This window comes from Talpa europaea (assembly GCF_964194135.1).
Source record: "Talpa europaea genome assembly, chromosome: 8".
Lineage (NCBI taxonomy): Eukaryota > Metazoa > Chordata > Mammalia > Eulipotyphla > Talpidae > Talpa > Talpa europaea.
This window is the reverse complement of record NC_140075.1, coordinates 78148181-78168800: the sequence shown is the minus strand read 5'-3', so window position 1 is coordinate 78168800 and position 20620 is coordinate 78148181. Positions and strand designations below refer to the sequence as shown.

Genomic DNA, 20620 nt, shown 5'->3' with positions numbered 1-20620 from the left:
CTGGCCTGTATCCCCGTTCTTGTATGCATAAATAAATAAATTTTAAAAAGATTTATTTTTGTTTTTATTTAGGCATACAAAAACTGGACTGTAGGCCAGAGGTGTGGGGAGTAAGAGAATTCATCAGAGACAGAGTGAGGAGCTGAACAGGCAGATCTACTGAAATACACTGCTGAGGGGAGCAGCTGATGAGACAAGAGAGGTCTGATATGCCATCTGGATAGGCATGGATCAAATTTGAGCTGCAGAGGCAGCAGATAGCTTCACAGTGCTGTGCTTAAACCCCTTGCGCCACCAGGGAGGCCTATGCCTGGTAATTTTTTATTGGATGTTAGGCATTATGAAATTTACATTAGATGCTTATATTCCTATAAATATTTCTTACTTTTTTTTTTTTTTTAAAGATTTATCCAGTCATGCATACAAGAATGGGGGTATAGGCCAGAGGTGCAGGTGGTGAGAGGATCCACCAGAGACAGAGTGGGGAACAGAACAGGCAGATTGACCGAAATACACTGCTGAGGGGAGCAGCGGGCAAGTCAGGAGAGGTCTGTTGCATTGTGTGGGTTGCTCCCTGGCCGGGTATTGAACTCTTGCTACGGTGGCTGCGGTCAGCTTCATAGGTTGCGTCTTAACCCCTTGCACCACCAGGGAGGCCCCTCCTATAAATATTTCTGAGCTTTGTTCTGGAATGCAGCCATTTCGTAAAGTTTGATTCTTTTAGGTTTTGTTTTTAAGCTTTGTTAGGCAGCACCAAACCATTCTTAAGCCTAGGGTTAATTTTTCCAAAATATGAAGCAAAACTCTTCTGAGTATTTTACCCATGCCCTGTCAATTATGAGATTTTCCATTCTGCTGGTTGGAATAGGAAGTTCTTGGTTTTGTGTATGCTCCAGAGATTACTTTCTGTAACTTCGAATGGTCCTCATTCTGGTTTCTGATAATTTACTTACTTGCATGCACTGACTGGTGTTCAGCTAAACATTTAAGTGTCCTCTGAAGGCCTTTGGAGTTCTTTTAGAGTGCTAGTCTCTCTGGCATTCTGTCTTGCAAACTCTAGCTACTTCGACCCTCCCAAACTCCCAAACCCATCATTTTTTCTGTTATCTGTATGGTTTTCCCACCTTTGATTTGTGATCTACAGGAAGCACCCTGGGCTCATTTATTTCCTATCTCTCAAAGATCACTATCTTTAATTGCTTAAGGAAAAATACCTTGAAAGCCACTGATTCATTTATTTTATATGATCTCTTTAATTATTTTAGATGTGAAGGCAAATCTAATGCCTGTTAATCCATCTTGGCTGGAAGTGTAATAAAAAGAATCCTATTTTGGACATGTTAAATTTAAGATGTCCACTGGCATCCAAAGTGGAAATGTTACGTAGGCAGTTGGATTATAAAACTGGAGTTAAAGAAGATACCAAAGAATCCAGATATTCATATGCAGAGTATGGATGGGATTTAAAGTTATGGAGGTGAATTAAGTTATTTAAGAAAGGGGGTGGTAAACTATGGTTCATTGACCAAATCTAGTCCCATCAGATTTGTTTTCATAAAGTTTTTATAAGCAAATTTTATTAGAACACAGCTTGTTTTTTATAATGTCTAAGATGGATTTTACACTACAACTCAACAAAGTTGAGTAAAATAGAGACATCTGGCCTACAAACACTTAAATATTTCCTATGTAGCTTTTTACACAGAAAGATTACCAGCCCAGGTCTATGGAGTGAATGTAGGCAAAGAATGCCCATGGACTGAATTCTGGAGCATGCCTAAATTTTGAAGTCAAACAGAAAAGAAGAAATTAAAAAGTAATGAGACAGAAAAAAACCCATGACTCTGATTTTTCCAAGGTAAAGTAACAGTACATCAAGAGGAAGGGAACATCAGTGGTGTAAAATGTTGCAGGAAGATATGTAAGATGAAGGCTAATAAGTGATCAATGTAGATTTGGCAAAATAGGCAATTTTGCAGCTTTAGTGAAGTTGTGGCCCTGTTGGAAAGAAAATCCAAGAAAGTTGGTAAGAGAACATGAAGCAAAAAAAAGAAACAACAAGTCAGTGTTTTTAAGACTTTTGCTAATGGCGGAGGAAGAAAGAAATCTGGAGATGTACAATTGAGGGAGTTTTTTTTTTTAAAGAATCAGAGATATTGTATTTTTATGTTGATGGGTACGATCTAGCAGAGAAGCAAAACTGACGATAAAAGGATAGACTGAGAATGAAGAAAGAGGCTAAAGGAACAGAGGAGAAAATGGGGTATGGACAGACAGTGGATGCTTCAGCTGGGCAAGTCATTGTCTTTTTGTTTCTTTTGAGTTACTGACTGGGCTTGCTAGGTGGCTGCAGTAGCTATGGTATGAACAGGTAAGTATATCCAGGACTGTTATAGGAAATATTTTTCAGAGAAACACTTGGGGAAATGGTGAAATTTATATTTTAATACCTAAAGGTTTGCAAAATCTATGATAAAGCAAAACAATATCCTTATGGTATGTAAGTTAGACTATAAGTGGTAATACAGCTGTCTTAAAACCAGAGTACAGTACATTAATATTAATAAAAAAAATAAAACTCAGGCTGCCTGAGAACTAAAATAACCATTTCTAAGACTATTTTATACAAGAACAGGGATACAGGCCAGATGCGCAGAAGGGTGAGAGGATCCACCAGAGACAGAGCGGGGAACAAAACAGACAGACTAATGAAATATACTGCTGAGGGGAGAAGCGGGCGTGACAGGAGAGGTCTGCCGCGCCACATGCGACCCTCGCCGGCCGGCCAGGATCGAACCAGCACTGTAGAGGCTGAGGACAGCTTCACAGTGTGGCGCTCAACTGCCTGAGCAACTAGGAGAGGCCCCACTAAGACTATTTTAATAGAGAATGTTTCAAGGTTCTTAGTTTGTTGGTTTGTTTCAAGGTTCTTTTTTTTTTAAAAAAGATTTATTTTTTTATTTATACAAGACCCCAGAGACAGAGTGGGGAGCAGAACAGGCAGACTGACCGAAGACACTGCTGAGAGTAGCAGCAGGTGAGGCAGGAGAGGTCTGCCGTGCCATGTGGGCACCTCCCTGGCTGGCCAGGAATCGAACCCACACTGCATAGGCTGCTGACAGCTTCACAGTGCTGTGCTCAACCCACTGTGCCACTGGAGAGGCCCCATTTCAAGGTTCTTAATAAAATATTTACAGAAAACTTTTGGAACTCAGCTTAGTTTAAAGTTAAGTATGACAAACTTACCAGTCCTCATCAGCTAAAAGCCTCAGGGCTTCTGTCAGTGCTATTTCTGGTTTGGAAAATGGCCGTAGTTCTGACGAATCCATTATTTCTGGACTATGAGTGACAGAAGACATTCTTTCTTTATACTGTGGAATAGCTCCAGGAGATGCCTCGTCTAAAACAAAAATACCTATTAAAGCATCAGAGAACTTTGATACAGAGGGGTACAAATAGTATACTGCCTAAAGGGTTTATAAATATGTATTTTTAATGCACTAGATCACTGATTTATTACAAAGGACACTAAAGGATACAAATAAACAGTCAGATTTAACAGGGTGGGTTTTGGGGAAAATCACCAAACTGCAGGTGTACCATTCTACCCAAATTTCACAATTACCAACCTGGAAGCTCTCTCTATGATTATTTCTGACAGAAACTGGTACTACTCATTTAGTCTCCAACAAAACTGTAATGATTAGATACCAGTGCCATTTAAAACTTCACTTTTATATACAAAATTACTAAATTACATTTAATATAAATGTAATTGGTTTCTCAGTTATGAGTCATACAGTAAAGTGCAGCTTTAAGGCTAAAAGTAAGAAGCATTATGATTTCATTTTGTAAAAACATGGATATATATCTGTTTTACCATACAATTGACATCTGAAAATGAAGTTTCATGGCACCTTAGTATATAAAATTCTAAAAACACTTATTTTTGTTATTGGTATAGAACCAATGATCTATTACAAATCCTAAGACCATGAATAGTATTAAGTGCAATGTTTCTTCTATAAACAAATATTTATCAACCACTTTCCAGATGTAAGGCATTACTCTAGATATTGAAGAAACAAATCATCACTGTGTGCTAATGGATTCGCTGAGGGCACTACAAAAATGCAAGACGTGTAGTGGAGGTATGGGAAAAGAAAAGATGAAATAGAATGCATAATAACTTTTGTAAATGAACAAGTTGTACAAGTTCAGAACTACTTTTAAAAGGTAATATTAGGGACTAGAAAATGACTATAAATAAAGGTACTTATAAACCATACTATTTGTAAGAAAATGTTCATGAAATATGTGAGAAACACAAGGAAATTTCACTTGATGATATATAGCAATCACAAGCTCAACTGCATTTAAAACAGAAGTCTAGAAGGGAGAAAAAAAATCATTCAATTTCCTCTTTATAATAAAGAGCTCATATTTATTATAGTAGTTAGGAGTAACTAGGGTCCTGAAAATTTCAGTGGTGTAGGTCAACATATTCCTCCACTATTGGTCACACAACCCTCAGTTGTCACAATGCACTACATTTAAGAATACTACTAGTTATGGGCCTCCCCAGTGGCGCAGCAGTTGAGCGCTGGGTTGCGAAGCTGCCCGCAGACTCTGCAGCACCGGTTCGATCCCCGGCTGCTCCATGGCCACCGGAGGAGGGTCCCACATGGTTTGCAAACCTCTCCTGCTGCCCGCTGCTCCCCTCAGCAGTGTACTTCATCCATCTGCCTGCTCTGCTCCCCGATCTGGCTCTGGTGAATTCTCTCACCCTCCCGCGCTTCTGACTGTACCCAGTGCTTGTAAAAATAAATAAATCTTAAAAAAAAAAAAAAAAATTATCTCCCTTTTAAAAAAAAAAAAAAGAATACTACTAGTTAAAAAAAAATACACCAAAAGTTAAATTCCATTTACCTTCAGATGCCATTTTCTCAGTTCCTGTATGTTTCATTCGTTCCCAGGGATTCTGTTCCTTCTTTTCGCTGTCTTTAATGTCAAAAAGTTCTTTTTCCTCTTTCCTCTTTTGTCTCATCTTGTCATAAGTAGATTTTGAAATAGAAACTTTAATCTGCATGAAAAAAGTTGAAATATCTGAAAGTATTAAGGGTGTTTGAGATTTAAAATAACTTTTAAAAAAGATTTATTTATTTATGTATTCTAAAACTGGGGTGTAGGCCAGAGGTACAAGGGATGAGCGGATTCATCAGAGACAGAGTGGGGAGCAGAACAGGCAGATCTATTGAAATACACTGCTGAGAGGAGCAGCAGGCAAGACAAGAGAGGTCTGCTGCACCATGTGGGTTATCTCCCTGGCCGGGAATAGAACTCATGCCACAGTGGCTGGCGATAGCTTGATAGTGTTGAGACTTTAACCCCTGTGCTGCCAAGGAGGCCCTGAAATAACTATCTTTATCGTAGACAGATGTATAGAGACATTAACGTCTACAGAAAAACAAAACCCTCCATTTCTTAATCCTTATTTCAGGAATTCTAAAATTGAACAGAATTACATAATGCTAACACCCACTGAAATTTGTATCTGAGAATGTTAGCATGTCATTCCTTGAGTATATCCTAGAAAATTATTGAAGATATACATACACAGCAGTCTATGCATATAGAGTAAATGCACAGTATAAAGTACACTGGATACTTTACACAAAAATAAAAACATATTTGGAGGAAAGGAAAATATTACTTAAATAAGAATCAAAAATTTCAATTACAGTGAGATTAAAAAAAAAATTAACCAAAATACTTTCACCACCTCAAATCTGATACATATGAAACACTGACATACTATAGGCTTAAATTTATCCTAATAGTTAGCAAAAAAGCTTACATCTTTTCCATTTTCAACATCAAGATATGATGGAATACTTTGCTGAACTGCTTTTCCGTAAATCCCTGATGGTGGTTCAATACTTTGTTTAATTGAAAATGTATCCCCGTTTTCCACAGAAGACGTCACTGATTGGCTGCAAGTTGCTGGTGCTGAATTTGGACTTCCAAATACACCTGAAAGCAACCAACCATTAAGTTGTCATTAAGTATTTCTGTGATGGTAATATGGATAGCAAAGTTTAAAACAAAGCTTTTGTCTTCGAGAAGTAAACAATAATGTGGTAATAAAAACATGTTAAATAATCATAAAATATATAAATATCCTAACAAGGCCATATTATGAGACAACAGAAAATATCTCATGATAATATCAAAAAGAATAAGAACTGCATATAGTAAGTGCTGCCTCACAGGAAGGAAAGGTTGGCGTGGCTGAGATAGAAAGACACAATGATATGGAAAGACAAATGAGGAAAGAGAGGAGGAATCCTATGAAATGGGAATGCTTCTAAGCAGAACTGAGCAAGTATAAAGCATGTATGTAGAGAGAACAAACTAGTTTGGTTGGGCACAAATAGATGAATAACAGAAAGTATGTCTGCAAGATCAATTGAGAATTAATGTGAAGATGGCCTTAAATTAACTTAGTGAGACGCTATCTAGTAAAGTTGTTAGGAAAGCTTTTTAACCATTTCATTTTACTTCACTCCATTAACCAAAAAAATAAGATGTACATTCTCAATGTCTATCACTACATTCAGTTTTCCAATTTAAAAGAAACTAGTTAAACTAAAAAATTTAAACTAAATTGTTAACTATTCTAAAGGTATCTTAGAAGTTCCTCAACTGGAGTTGTTTCTCTCTGAAAATTACTGACACTAAATTTATTGTATCAATAGTTTCACTAGAGAATAGAAAAGTGAAGTATTCACTTTTAAAAAGGTCTGCTCAATACCTGAATCACACTCTTCTGTATTCTTTATTGATATGCCTTGCTTACGTGTGAAGAATATACATGCAATTAAAAAGGCAATAATTTTGAAATACCTTTTCCAACAACTACTACTGAATCTTCTGTTAGGTGATTTGTGGATGTGAAGTCAACACTGGAAATCTGCTGTAAATTTGATGATGACCCTGTAAATCCTAAAAAAAAAAACAAACCCATATTAAAAATAATTAAATAGTATTTTAGGATATTGTAATATGGTCTTTTAAAGCTGAAAATTTATTTCATAGAAATAATTTATCATTTATTTATGGAAGTTCATTAATTCAATAAGTTTTTAAAACTAGAATATCTAAGACCCTAGAGAGAAAAGAAATTTTCCTTCCCTTAAGGAGGTTATACATGCCAGGATTAAGAATAGGGAAGGGATACAAGAAAATAATCACAGCAAAATAAACAAGCAACAGAAGGATAACCATGAAAAAAGCCTTTACCCCCTGAAAACAGATCAAGTCAATTCCACTGCAATCCATACTTTCTAGGTTAACTTTTACATCACTTTGTGATTATTGATTTAATTATTCTTTCTCCTACTAGATTGTAAGTTCCATGGGGATAGAATCAATATCTCATTTTTGGGCCTCCCCGGTGGCGCAGCGGTTGAGTGCTGGGTTGCGAAGCTGCCCGCAAGCCTCTGCAGTGCTGGTTCGACCCCCAGCTGCTCCCTGGCCACCGGAGGAGGGTCCCACATGGCGCACAGACCTCTCCTGCCACCCGCTGCTCCCCTCAGCAGTGTACTTCGGTCTTTCTGCCTGCTCTGCTCCCCGCTCTGGCTCTGGTGAATTTTCCCACCCTCCCGCACTTCTGACTATACCCCAGTGCTAGTATAAATAAATGAATAAATCTTTAAAAAAAAGATTTATTAAAAAAAAATGTATCTCATTTTGACTAGCATTCTTTTCTAGAGCCTTGTAGTACAATGTTTGGTACCTAGTAGGTGTTCAATAAATGTTAGATGAATGTTACAAGGCAGGTAAATGAAAAGCAAAATAGACTTAATTTAGGGTATAAGAAAGAAAAATGGTTAATTATTGGTAAGATTAATAAAATACATTTTTATAAAAAATTAAGCAAACATTATTTTAATAACCTGCTAAAGCTCATTTGTTCTGACTATGTGTGAACATGGTAGAGATTAAAGGATGAAATGTGTTCATTTTTCACATTTTCCTTCCCAAGTCTGAAATAATCCAAATCAGTGTACAAACTTTGTTGTTTAATATACAATCTTATCAGCACATGCTAACTAACAGATACACAGGTAGCTCCAAAAGATGTTCAATGACAGGGCTTCCCTGGTGGCGTAGGGGTGAAGTCTTAGCACTAACCACCACTGCAGCCTGAGTATGATCCCAGGCCAGGGAAATAACCCATATGTGGTACAGCAGACCTCTCCTGCTTTGCCAGCTGCTCACCTTATGTATTTCAACAGATCTGCCTGTTCTGCTCCCCACTCTGTTTCTGTGAATCCTCTTACCCACCAACACCTCTGGCCTACACCCCAGTTCTTCTATGCATAAATAAGTAAATCTTAAATAAAAAATAGAAGTTCAATGACAAAGGGAAGCAAATCTCAGTAAGCGAAACAATCTTTTCAACAATAATTCATGAACAAAAACTGTCAAGAAATTATTGAATAATTAAATAAATCTCATGAGGAATTATATGAAAGGCATGTTATCTTTAAGTAGTTTAACTTCATTTATCAGAGAAACTCACATAACTTGTTATTTTTATTGTTACTTTTACATTTACACTCTATTTTCTCCACACAAAAAAATAGGCTCAAGTCTTAAATTTGAAAACAGAAAAACTATGCTTAAAAGATTCTTCACACACAACTATCCTCATATAATCTTTCATTACTTCTGTATACTTCATTCAAATGGAGAAAGAAAATATTAACTCACATAATCTAGTTTGCAAACAATGTAGGTATTCATCATTAATCACTTTAAGTCATTAATTGGGGATTAGGTTATTAAAAAGTCTGAAGTTTATCACAAAATGAATACATTCACTTATACCACTCACAAACCTGTATTTCTTTTGGATATCTTTATTTCCTTCAGAACTGCATTCAATATTCATTTTAATCTCATTATTTGGGGATGTGATTTTGGAGAAACTGTGCCCAAGGTTACACTATTAGTTTTGGTTGGCTTGGCACCACACCATCCATTTAATAAATGGCATTGTATAACATTATATACAAAGCATAATGGGGATAGTGTGGGCATACAAAGATGACTGTATCTTTACTTTTAAATGGTAATGCTATTAGTAAAAACAGATAACAAAGAGGAACAAATCTGAAAGGAAGGGTAAATTTGATTTTGAGTATGTTTATTCTTACTGACCAGTCTTACCTAGTAGTTTGGTTTATAATTGTGTATGAATTAATTTTCTGGAATAGAATTACTACTGGTCAAGAGATACAGTGTTGTGATTCTGCTGTTTAAAAAAGGATGCCATCAGCAGTGAATGAACATATTAACAATAAAAGAAACTTTAAAAATGTTATATTAGGGGTATGAGTTACTTTTAGGAAAAGTCTTTTTTTTGCACTTAATTTTCTTTATATGAGTAATAGAGTAAATAATATGAAAAAACCCTATATAAGTAAATATGAAAAAACGCTCTTGCAAAAATAACAAGTGACTGATGTCTTCCACAAAGACAGTTATTGAATTATATTACAGGTTAAAGTTTAGGAGATTAAAAAACAAAACAAGAAAAAACTTCTAATCAAATTTCCTCTTACTCAATTTGGGTAATTTCTGAAAATACCTATGTCCTTAAAATGCCTGCTACTTGCCCATATATTAAATAGAATAATCAGAAATTTAAAAAATTGATTTTCGTTCAATCACTGTTGCTACAAAAAATATGACTTCTTATGCTGACTGGTAGATTACAATACTTAAATACAGGTGACTTGGTGACTTATTATTCTCTTTAAATATTTAAACTTTTCAAAATCACTTTCTTTCTACTCTAAGGGAAATTATAAAAATGCATCTGTATTAGGATTTCTGAAAAAAAAAAAAAAAAAAAGGCCAGAGCTTTTTGAGGTGCTACTTGCTATTAAGTTAAAAAAAAAAAATGAATGAAATTGTTAATGTTTAATGGTAACAAGAAGCCTTCCTATGTTGGTTCTACCACAGGGAAATAAAATGCTTCCAAAGCTTTACTCCATGGTTACAACCTAAGTAGGCATCAGGGAGTCATTAACTCACTTGATTTCTCCAACTGATTTTAGTGGTAAAAATGAGCATGTGTGTGTGTCCTGGGTGTTAGAGGTCAGTAGGGATTCTCTAGTTTCAACCCCTTGGGCAGTCGTTTCTCTACATTGGTTCCCCCGACAAGCCTATAAACCAACACATGAATTTGTGTGTTCTTTTTGCAAAATTATTTAAGTAACAACACATCAGCAGAAGTGTAAGAAAAAAATCTTGAAACTGAGAAATCTCCCTAGCTTTTCACTACGGTGAATTCTGATGTAGAGACATCCAATCTTAAAATGAACTTATCATGAAATTTACTAACCTTTCGTATGCTTATGTCTTGGGTGTTCCTTATTTTGTATTTTTAAAACACTAGGTGAAATGTCATGTGACCTATCATCATCAAAATCACCACATCCAAACCCATAGTTCATACGTTGGCCGATTATGCTTACATTGGATGTTGTAATCCCTACAAAATAAATACATAAAAATATTTATTTGAATGGTTTAGGTAATATTAAAGATAAGTACATATCTCCACTCTAAATTTTTTATTTCTAAACTTTTATAAAAATCAGTAAACTCGGGCCTCCCTGTTGGTGCAGGGGTTAAGTCACAGTGCTATCAAGCTATCGCCAGCCACTGCAGCATGAGTTGGATCCCCAGCAAGAGAGCTAGCCCACATGGCACAGCAGACCTCTCCAGTCTCGCCCAATGCTTGCCTCAGCGGTGTATTTCAGTAGATCTGCCTATTCTGCTCCCCACCCTGTCTCTGGTGAATCCTTTCACCCTCTGCACCTCTGGCTTACATCTTAGTTGTTGTATGCATAAATAAAATAAATCTTTTTTTTAAAAAAAGTAACATAAGATTAGAAATTATAACATGATAGTAATTTTTAAAGTTTTATCTTATTTAAAATTTTAAAATTATTTTTATTTTACTAGCAGAAAAGAACATTTATTGTACACTATAGTACAACACTTATAAAGCATGCTTTGAGATTACTATGTAATACAAAATTCAGTGTTTGAAAGAGATAATCAAATACATATATTCTTAAAGTATGATAGGCATTTAATGTTTAAATGACATTTTTTACCTAACAGCAAAAAGAAAAAATTTTAAATGAGAATTTTTAAGCTGTGTCCTGAGAAACACTTATCCATTTTGTTCTTTTTCCTACTCTCATGTAATAAGTCTATACTAGTTTGGCTGGTGAGACAGCAAACTATATAGTGATTAAGATACCCGAATCTGAAACCATGTTTCTTGGCTTTAAATCATAGCACTGTGACTTAAATTGCTAATAAAGCCTGGGAAAAACACTAATCCTTATTTGTAGTATGGCATAAGAACAGTAGTTCTACCAGGATGATGGTGAGGATTCAATGAAGAAAATACATACAAAGGTCTTAGCATGCTATGAATATTCAAGTGTTCATATATTCCTCATTTAACAAACACAAAATCCTAATGTAGGCTTCCTTTTAACAAATATCAACAATGTTAATCTATATTTGAATGTTTAAATTTACTGCCATATACTAATCTTTGCAGCTGTTAACTATGAAATGTCTACTAATGGGAAATTTCAGGCAATATATGAGTCATCACCCATTTTTATATACAACTCCTTTCTAAATCATTAAGTAATAATAAAATATAATTTGTTTTTAATAACGTTGTAGGCATTTTATTTTTGTTGTAGGCACTTTAACAAAAAAAAACACGATAGTACAGAGAGGAGGCTGCTGGTGGCAGCTGGGCTAAAGAGGACAGCAAGAATAAAGGGCACTAAGTTCACAGAGAAACACTCAGAAAACATTTAACATTAAATGATAAAGGTCTGCTGGAAGTAAGTGGATATATCCTTCCTAAATTTTTCTTAGATTTGGCAGTTAATTCATAAAGTAAGCATCACAAAGATACTGATGTTAGGTGGAAATGCTTTCTGTTAATAGGTTGTATCAACCTGAAGCTACAGGAAAAATAGTTTGCTATAACATAATTCAGGAAATTAGCACAACTGATGTAATAGGTAGCAGTGGAATATATATATTTATTGGAAATATTGACAGTGGATTTATAATTTTTACATTGATCTTCAGATATTCTGATCACCATCTTTATGCTTTATCAATTACAAAATGATATAGGAATCATTTGTTCACTATCCTACACTAACAAAATAAACTCTATCCTATAATAACAAGAAAAGTAAACCTAAATTTGCAAAATCCTAACCCACTAGCAATTTAACATTTTGGCAGCATATTAAATTTAACCAAAAATATCTTATAGTGAATTGAATTATAATGTCTAAAACCTGATCCTAGAAATATACCTAAATTACTTGTTAAAAATACAGATTTCTAACCCTGAAGATTTATTCACCAGGTATGTGATGAGGCTCTGACTTTTGTTCTATGTATCCTATGTGAGTCCTAGGATTAGGCATTTTTGAAAAACACTGAATAGTAGATAAGTTTGGGAAACACTGAATATTGCATATAAAAATATATACTACTATAAGACCAATCACTCTTATCACTCACAAAGTCATACAACTATGATCAGAGGGAAACTCAAGTCTCTATGTTTTCTAAATTTATTATTTGCTAAATCCAAAGATATTCTTTCAAAAGAGGGCTCCATTTTTATAAATGGTAGAGACAACCTAACAATAATGTGTCTTCAAATTCACATAAATATTTAGCAAGTTATAACTCGTTATGATGATCAGCCTTAAAAATGGGTTAAGGAGTAAGTTTATGTATATTTCTTTGTTTTCCTTTTAGAGAAACCAAGTACCCATTACACACTAGATGCTTAATATATGTAATATACTTAAATTTTTACTACCCTTCTCAAGGTTTACATTATCAGATGGGGGAATTAAGCTTATGAATATGGTTATAAAATATCACATTGTGATTCCAGCAGGATTTCTGACTGTAAAGCACATACACTGGCTTCCCATGCCTAGCAGAGTAGCTATCTTTTTGTTGAACACTGGCTTTGCGGAAGGCAGAAACCAGGTATACATGATTAATCTGGGCATTCATGACTATGACAGCCATTTGGCAGGTAATCAGAGAAGTATACCGTGGTGATCAAGAATCCAAAAAAGTAAAGTAATTATACTATTCTATTACTAATAAAGTTGTCAGTGTAAAGTATCATGTTATCACAAAAAAGTTAATAATCAATTTTGTTTGTGAACTGGGGAAGGTTTCCCAGAGAAAGCAACTGAGCAGTTTTCACTACTGAATAGGGTGTGGTAGGGTGTCCAGATGTCATCAATACTAACAGAATGAACAAGTGTAGAAAAATACAAAGAAAAAAAGAGGGAAATGAAAAATGAGGCTAAACAGGGAGGTAGGATCCAATCATAGAGGAATGCCCCAAATAAAATTTGACTGGGCAATACAGTAAGATTTATAATGTGGGGAATGGACTGTCAGTGAATGAGACTAAAGCTGGAGAGAAATCTCAGGAAGTTAAATAGGTAAGAAATGAGGAAGAATAATAGAAGGATTAAAAGCAAACTAAAAATCAAGATATATTTAGAAACTAAAATTCTTATCAAACATTAAGAGACACAACATTTTTAGGAAGGTAATTATGATGGAAGGTAAAATGGTTTTAAAATTGTTAGGGTTTTACACTGAGATTGTGTAAAAATAAGTATCACATTCCAATTTGTTATAATTCATTATTCAATAGCTTTATTAAATCTTAAAGAATCAATGCAGTTCCCATCCTAAATATCCAAATATTTTTCTAATTTATTACTAATAACTAAATCTATTTTCTAAGAAGTGATGTTATAGATATTTTACAGGTTAGTTCACAAATTGTTAACACAAGATACATGTGAACTTAACTACGATCTACATATTATTTTTTAAAATACTGTTTTTTGTGAATATTCAGTGATTTTGAAATTATTTTGCACATTAGAATCACCTGGAGAGCTCTCTAAACTTTGATAGCCAGGTCAAATTTCATATCAATTAAATTAAAATATCTGGGTGTGGGAGCCAGGCATAGGTATACCCATGGGCTTAAAGGGGGATCAATTTTCAGGTAAAGATATTTTTCCTTCAAGAATAATTCATTCTTGTCAAAATGGCCTTTAAGGAATTAAAAAGAATAGTCTTAATTAGTAACTACTAATCTGAAATGCATTCACTATCAATTTTAAGTAATTATACTTTCTATAAATTATGTTTATAAAACAGTCATAGAATACCTGTACTGGCGTTTTCATCAGTTATCTGAGAATTTTTATTCTTTGCAGAAGAAAGTCTTGTTGGACAAGGTTTTGATCCAAATGTTGGAAATATGTCAGACCTACAGTGAAACAAAGTAATTTTAATAAACATTTAAGATCAAGAGTTGTTCAAGACTCATACCAGAATTCTCTATGCTTTTTAATAACTCACTAAACTTAGATAATAAAGCAGCAAGATGTATGAAAAATAGCTAAGAATAACTGTAGTTATTCTATGTTCACTTTTTGAACTTGAATCCTGTTTAATACATAGTCAGTTGTATCTTCATGAGAGGACTGCCAAGGGAAATGAAGACTCTCAAATTCGTACTGCATCATTTTTGGTTAGATCAAAAAAAATAGTGACAATGACTTAAAATGATCTAAAACTAAACCAAATAATTCCTAATTATCTAATATACCACCCTCACATACAATACTATAAAAAGAGCAACTTAACTATAATATAAATAAAAGATCAATCAGAGTTGAGCAAATATGACATTCTTCTTGGACTATTTTTTGCTGTACTTTCCTTTTTTTAAATAAAAGATTTATTTATTTATTTTTGTGTAGAAGAACTGGGGTGTAGGCCAAAGGTGCAGGGGGTGAGAGGATTCACCAGACACAGAGAGACAGAGTGGGATCAGAACAGGTAGACTGACTGAAATACACAGCTGAGGAGGGGCAGTGGGCAAAACAGGAGAGGTCTGCTGCGGCATGTGGGTTAGCCCCTTGGTCTGGGATTGAACTCAGGCCTTTGCAGAGGTAGTGCTGAGATTTAAGTCCTAGGCCACCAGGGATGCCCTTCTGTACTTTCTTGATAAAAAGCCTACTGACTTGTTTCACAAAGAAAGCAAGCTAAAGAATGTTAAATCTGAATGTAAGAAACTGCTTTAAGTAAGTATTATAGTATCAATAAGTCAGCAATGCATATTGCAAAAAAAGACCTTAAAAGGATTACAATTCTTAGTAGGTGGGAAGGCATATTAATGGGCCTAGTGAGAAACTGATATTAAATATTTTAAGAGTAATTTCTCTATAATAGATTACTATCCATTTATATTTATACGAAGAATAAAGAAAATACTTTAGCCCCTACAAGAGTAGTTTGCAACAATTTTTCCTTTTCAACACTTAAGGATGAAAGCCCCACCTGAAGTAGCAGTGCCTTTCTTTGGCCATGGTTCTTAATGCAGGATGCAAGTTGAAGACAATAATTGCTGTAAAGCTATTAAACTAAACGTGCAAATACTAAATTCATTAGAGGTAATCTGGTTTATAAATGAGAATTGAACTCCATTTTCAACGAGTTCAATTTTTGAAAAGATTAACAATGTGAGATAATAAATAGTGAATTCTAAATGTTATAATATAAAATGAATTTATCTCCCCAACTGGATTACAAATTACTTACAGGACCTTGAACTATAGGAATATATAAAATTTCACATTCATGGACGATAAGGAATGAACTTTAAATCTAAAAGATAAACACAGATTTTTTTTTTTAAACACAGATCTTTTTAAATGTTGGTGACTTAATGTAAACACAGTTATTTCATGAGCCCATATAGCTATTCCAAATTCATTTTGTGAATATAATGCAATATTCTATCTAGGTATTACAACAAAGGAATTCCCAGTAAGAAAAAAATTCTAGCTTTAAAATAAGCTGCTATTTAAATTTAAACTGTGGAGGAGGAAATCCTGAGATGAGACAAACCTCTCACAATAGGATGAAAAATTTCAGTTTAATTTTATCAACTGCTAAAAAAAATTTCCCTTGTCCAATGAATTAACAGAATGCCATTTCTCTTGTGATTATGCAGTCTCTACTTATGTTATTAATAAAAATAATTACAAAATATTTAAAGCTAATAGTTATATAAAAATATGGCTCAGGATATCAAAGGAAAATACAATTTAAAAAATAGAGAACACCAAATGTTAGCAAGGATGTGAAGCAACTTGCACTCTTACTCTGCTGGGGTTAGAAAATTGTACAATACCCTGAAAAAATATTTAGCAGTTACTTAGCCCATGGCTTAGTAATTTTGCTCTTAGGTTTTTGTCTAAGATAAAAAGGGAAAAAATTCCACTGAAATCCTAGAGTAGGGTCACAGAGAGTCCCAGAAATTAAGATGGGATCACTGTTTAAGAATTAGAGATTATTGGGGTTCTCCCTGGTGGTGTAAGGGGTTAAGTCTCAGCACAGTGAAGCTATCCACAGCCACTGCAGCACAAGTTCGATCCTTGGCCAGGGAGTTACCCACATGGCACAGCAGACCTCTCCTGACACACCTGCTGCTCCCCTCAGCAGTATGCTTCGGACAATCTGCCTGTTCTGCTCCCCACTCTGTCTCTGGTGAATCCTCTCACCCACCCATACCTCTGGCCTACACCTCAGCTCTTCTATGCATAAATAAATAAATCTTAAAAAAATAAAAAGAATTAGAGATTATTGAGGCAATCTGTTCAATTGGTACTGACTTTCTGTCAGTGTGGGGTGGCCAGGGCTAAATTCCAGCACTACTGAGACCCTGAGGAGGAGACCCTGAGAGGGTCTAAGGAGATCCTGAGAGGACTGTAAAAGCTATGGTGTGGTGTATTTTAAGTTTATAAACATATGTAAACTTGTAATATAACAGAATAATAAGATAGAAGAAATACTTAGGGTAGCAGCTAGGTGGAGTTTATTCATCAATTAAAGGAAATTAGTGCTGAGTTTTAAATGAAAGCAGTAGTATCAGCTATAGGTCAACTGGCAAGTGACTTAATGACCCAGGAAAGAGCTTAAGAACAACAGTAGCAGGATAAATCACACAGATAAGCAAAAGAACAATTGGGGTTTTGGGAAAAGGGTTTACATTAATTTAGGTGCTGTAGGTAACAGCTAGAGTTGTGTTCATTCTTTCTACCTCCAACACAAATAAAAGCTAAGCAAGTTAATATCTGTAAACTTTTTCATTGTCATTTAAATAACATTTTAAAAACTAGAAAATAAATTTTTTAAGTTTTTTTCAAATGTGATACTAAGGCTTTAGATTATAAATTACATATTAGCATTCATTTAACATATCGAAAAATAGAATACATTATTCTCTTCCCCTGGGGAGTTGTAGATAGAGAAGAAGTCAATGATTCTTGACTGTAAACACCGCTTTCACTGTAAGAGCTGATGTTTGGAGAGGAAGATCGAGATGGAGAGTCCATAGTCAAGTCAAGCTTAATAGCAGAATCAGGGCTTTCAAGATCTGAAGTGCTGCCACTCAGTTTTGCTCTTTTCTTAGCTGCACTGTTACGAAGGGATCTAAGAGAACTCTGCATCTAAGAAAAAACAAAAACAGTTAACTATGCAAGATAATTATATCAGTAGACATTATCCTTACATTTTAAACTTCATTAACTAACTTAGCCACTCTCTAATCGAGTACTAACAAAATAAATGTTAACATACCTGTACACAGTATCATCACTTAGATATTTATAAACAACCTATTAGGTTGCAAGTTACATCCAGTTATTTACCACAGTTGTTCCAGGACTAAGCACAATGACCAGTTCACTATATATTAGTTCAGTTCATTAGAACTAATAAACTAATAAACTAATCACTGAATGACATGTAAGTAGAGTTCAAGTCACAGAGGTACAGCTAATCTTAGGTCACTGGTGTGATGATGTGGGTATTTAGAAGCTCTAAGGTCAATAAAAAGTAATCAGTTTCTAAAATCTGATGTTTATATCAAATTTGTCAGTGTTAAAGTTCAGATAACTGAATGTAATTTTTGCAGGCAAGTATTTCCAAAAATGCAGAGTAGAAATTACTAGTATAAACTAGTATCTTAAGGTTGGGAATAAAACCTTGAATGAACTAAAGACCAAAGAAATATACATAAACTATTTTGTTTACATTTTCATAATAATAACTATAATGGTTTATTCAATAGTATGGTCAGTTCCCCAGTAAATTCTTGGAAGGTTGATGATGTAAAACAGTAGTATCTTCCTATATTTACTAATAATTACATGAAAGAAAATTACCTACTAAAAGAAAAAGGGCTATTTATAAGTTATAAAAAATGCAAATTATTAAGTACAATCAGATAAAATTTGTAAATTATATAGGAAAGTGTTTCCTTTATAAATTTCTTTAGGTGAGTTACCTTCTTAGTACGACTAAATACAATTGGGAAAAAAAAATCAAGGAAAAGATTTTAAAGCAGAAGTTGGAATAGTTAATTTATTAAGAATGAATTTATAGGTTTTTTACAGGTAACCTTTATAGGTTACTTTTATACATGTTTAATGTTTAAGACATGCTATAAAATTAATTTGCATTAATATTTATTTTAATAAGTAGACTATCAGTCCATACTGTTTACATCTTATAACAGGCTAAAATAAGATCACAACATATTATGATTGAGTGTTTCAGTTTACATATTTAATGTAAAAGACACTTTTTAAAACCTGAGTAAAATGATAAAAAGAAGTATCTATGAAAATACTGTATAAGTCTTAGGTAAAATAATAATGCCATTCCTTCTCTGACAAAATTGTTATATATAGTTATCGTATTGGCAATGTATTTTTATCGTATAAATGGAGTGACCTAGGATTCAAAGATGAGTATATAATATCTCAATTATCTATCTCAATTTCACAAAAATTTGCACCTATATACACAAGGGTCATTCTCAAGAAAGTTCACTGTAGCATGTTTGCAATAGCGAAAGGCTAGAAATATAAAAGTGAAAACAATTATACAAGTGTACCATAAATAAACACATCAAAATGCTAGTAAATATAAAAAGTACAAAAATATATAAAATACAAATTAATGCTGATAATGATTTCCTCTGGTGAAGGAGGAAAAACAACTGGATTTGGGGATGAACTATGTTATATTTCATTTATTTAAAAAATAGGAAACAAAGATGACATTACTCCTTTGCAAAGGATTAGTGCGTAGGTATACTGCTATATTATTTTTACTTTTAATTCAGAAAGGAATAATATATGCAGAGAATACTGGGAGGAGATGCATTAAATTATTCTGGGTAGTGGGATTTGGTATGATGAATTTTCTTCCCAACACTTTACTATAGCTTAGACACTTTTCATAATGAACATAAAACATTTTCATAAATAAGAAAACATGCTCTGGGATAAAAAAAATACTTGATTTCGCTTCAATAACAACTAATATAATAAAGAAAGTTACAAGCATTTAAAAATGGTATCTGGGGCCTCCCTGGTACCGCAGCGGGTTGTGTGCAGCGCTGTGAAGCTGTCCGCAGCCTCTGCAGTGAGGGTTCCATCCCCGGCCAGCCAGGGAGATTCCCACATGTCGTGGCAGACCTCTCCTGTTTCGCCCGCTGTTCCCCTCAGCAGTGCTTTCGCTCTGTCTGCCTGTTCTGCTCCCCACTCTGTCTCTGGTGAATCCTCTTACCCTCCCATGCCTCTGGCCTGTACCCCAGCTATTGTATAAATAAAAAATAAATCTTTAAAAAAAAAAGTCACAAAAAAATAAAAATAAAAATGGTATCTGGTACTAACCTCTTCTTGATCCAAATCTTTATCCCTGAGATTTAATTCTGAAAGATCAATTGTAAGACTATCTTTTTCACTCTTCCAAATATCATCAGGCTCCTTTTTTTTGGGTCCTACTGTGCTTAAGTCAGCTTTATCAGGCAAAAGGCTGATTCCTCTTGGTATTGGAGGGACAGGTTTGGTCCCATTTAGGCCTCGTCGAGAAGATGGTGATCTCACCAGGGCAGGTGTAAGCTGAACTGCAGATGGTTTTTCTTGACAATTTTCTCCTGTGTGAAAAATACATATTTTACTTTTTTTTTCTTAACTTTAGAGAAGTTAAGAAAACACTTGTGGTTGGAATACACTGTTTCAAATCTATCTATCTAGCTATACACACACACACACACACACACACACACATACTCTTTTTTTAGAAATGAAGATTACTAAAGAAAGAAGAGAAAAGAGAGATTATTATTTAAACAGAGATGAAAGTATTAGAGTTTTCCAACAAATATAACAAAAATGAGTCACTGGAAATTCTTCCATATTAAATAAAAATATTATACCAAGTGAAATTTCTGTTTTCATACACATCAACATGATTAATCTTTGTATGATAAAGTTCATCATAGGCTAGAAGGGCCACTTTCAGGCTTGGTTTAATTATGGAAGCAACATTTGAATGACTATCTGAAAAGCAA

At 34.2% G+C, this 20620-nt stretch overlaps 1 protein-coding gene across 4 annotated transcripts in view; it reads right to left on the bottom strand.

Moving 5' to 3' along the window:
* The window catches only part of TOGARAM1 (TOG array regulator of axonemal microtubules 1), a gene marked incomplete at both ends in the record, with an annotated part of 68324 nt that overhangs the window by 18428 nt on the left and 29276 nt on the right, over nt 1-20620 (bottom strand). For 2 of the 4 annotated variants that reach the window (XM_084240916.1, XM_084240917.1), the window contains 7 exons: nt 3247-3400; nt 4930-5083; nt 5858-6033; nt 6907-6996; nt 14355-14455; nt 17473-17705; nt 19941-20203. In XM_084240916.1, coding sequence (XP_084097042.1) covers nt 3247-3400; nt 4930-5083; nt 5858-6033; nt 6907-6996; nt 14355-14455; nt 17473-17705; nt 19941-20203 — 1171 coding nt within the window. Of the gene's footprint in view, nt 1-3246; nt 3401-4929; nt 5084-5857; nt 6034-6906; nt 7006-10417; nt 10568-14354; nt 14456-17472; nt 17706-19940; nt 20204-20620 lie in introns of all 4 variants that reach the window. The other 2 variants (XM_084240914.1, XM_084240915.1) reach the window with 2 other exon arrangements.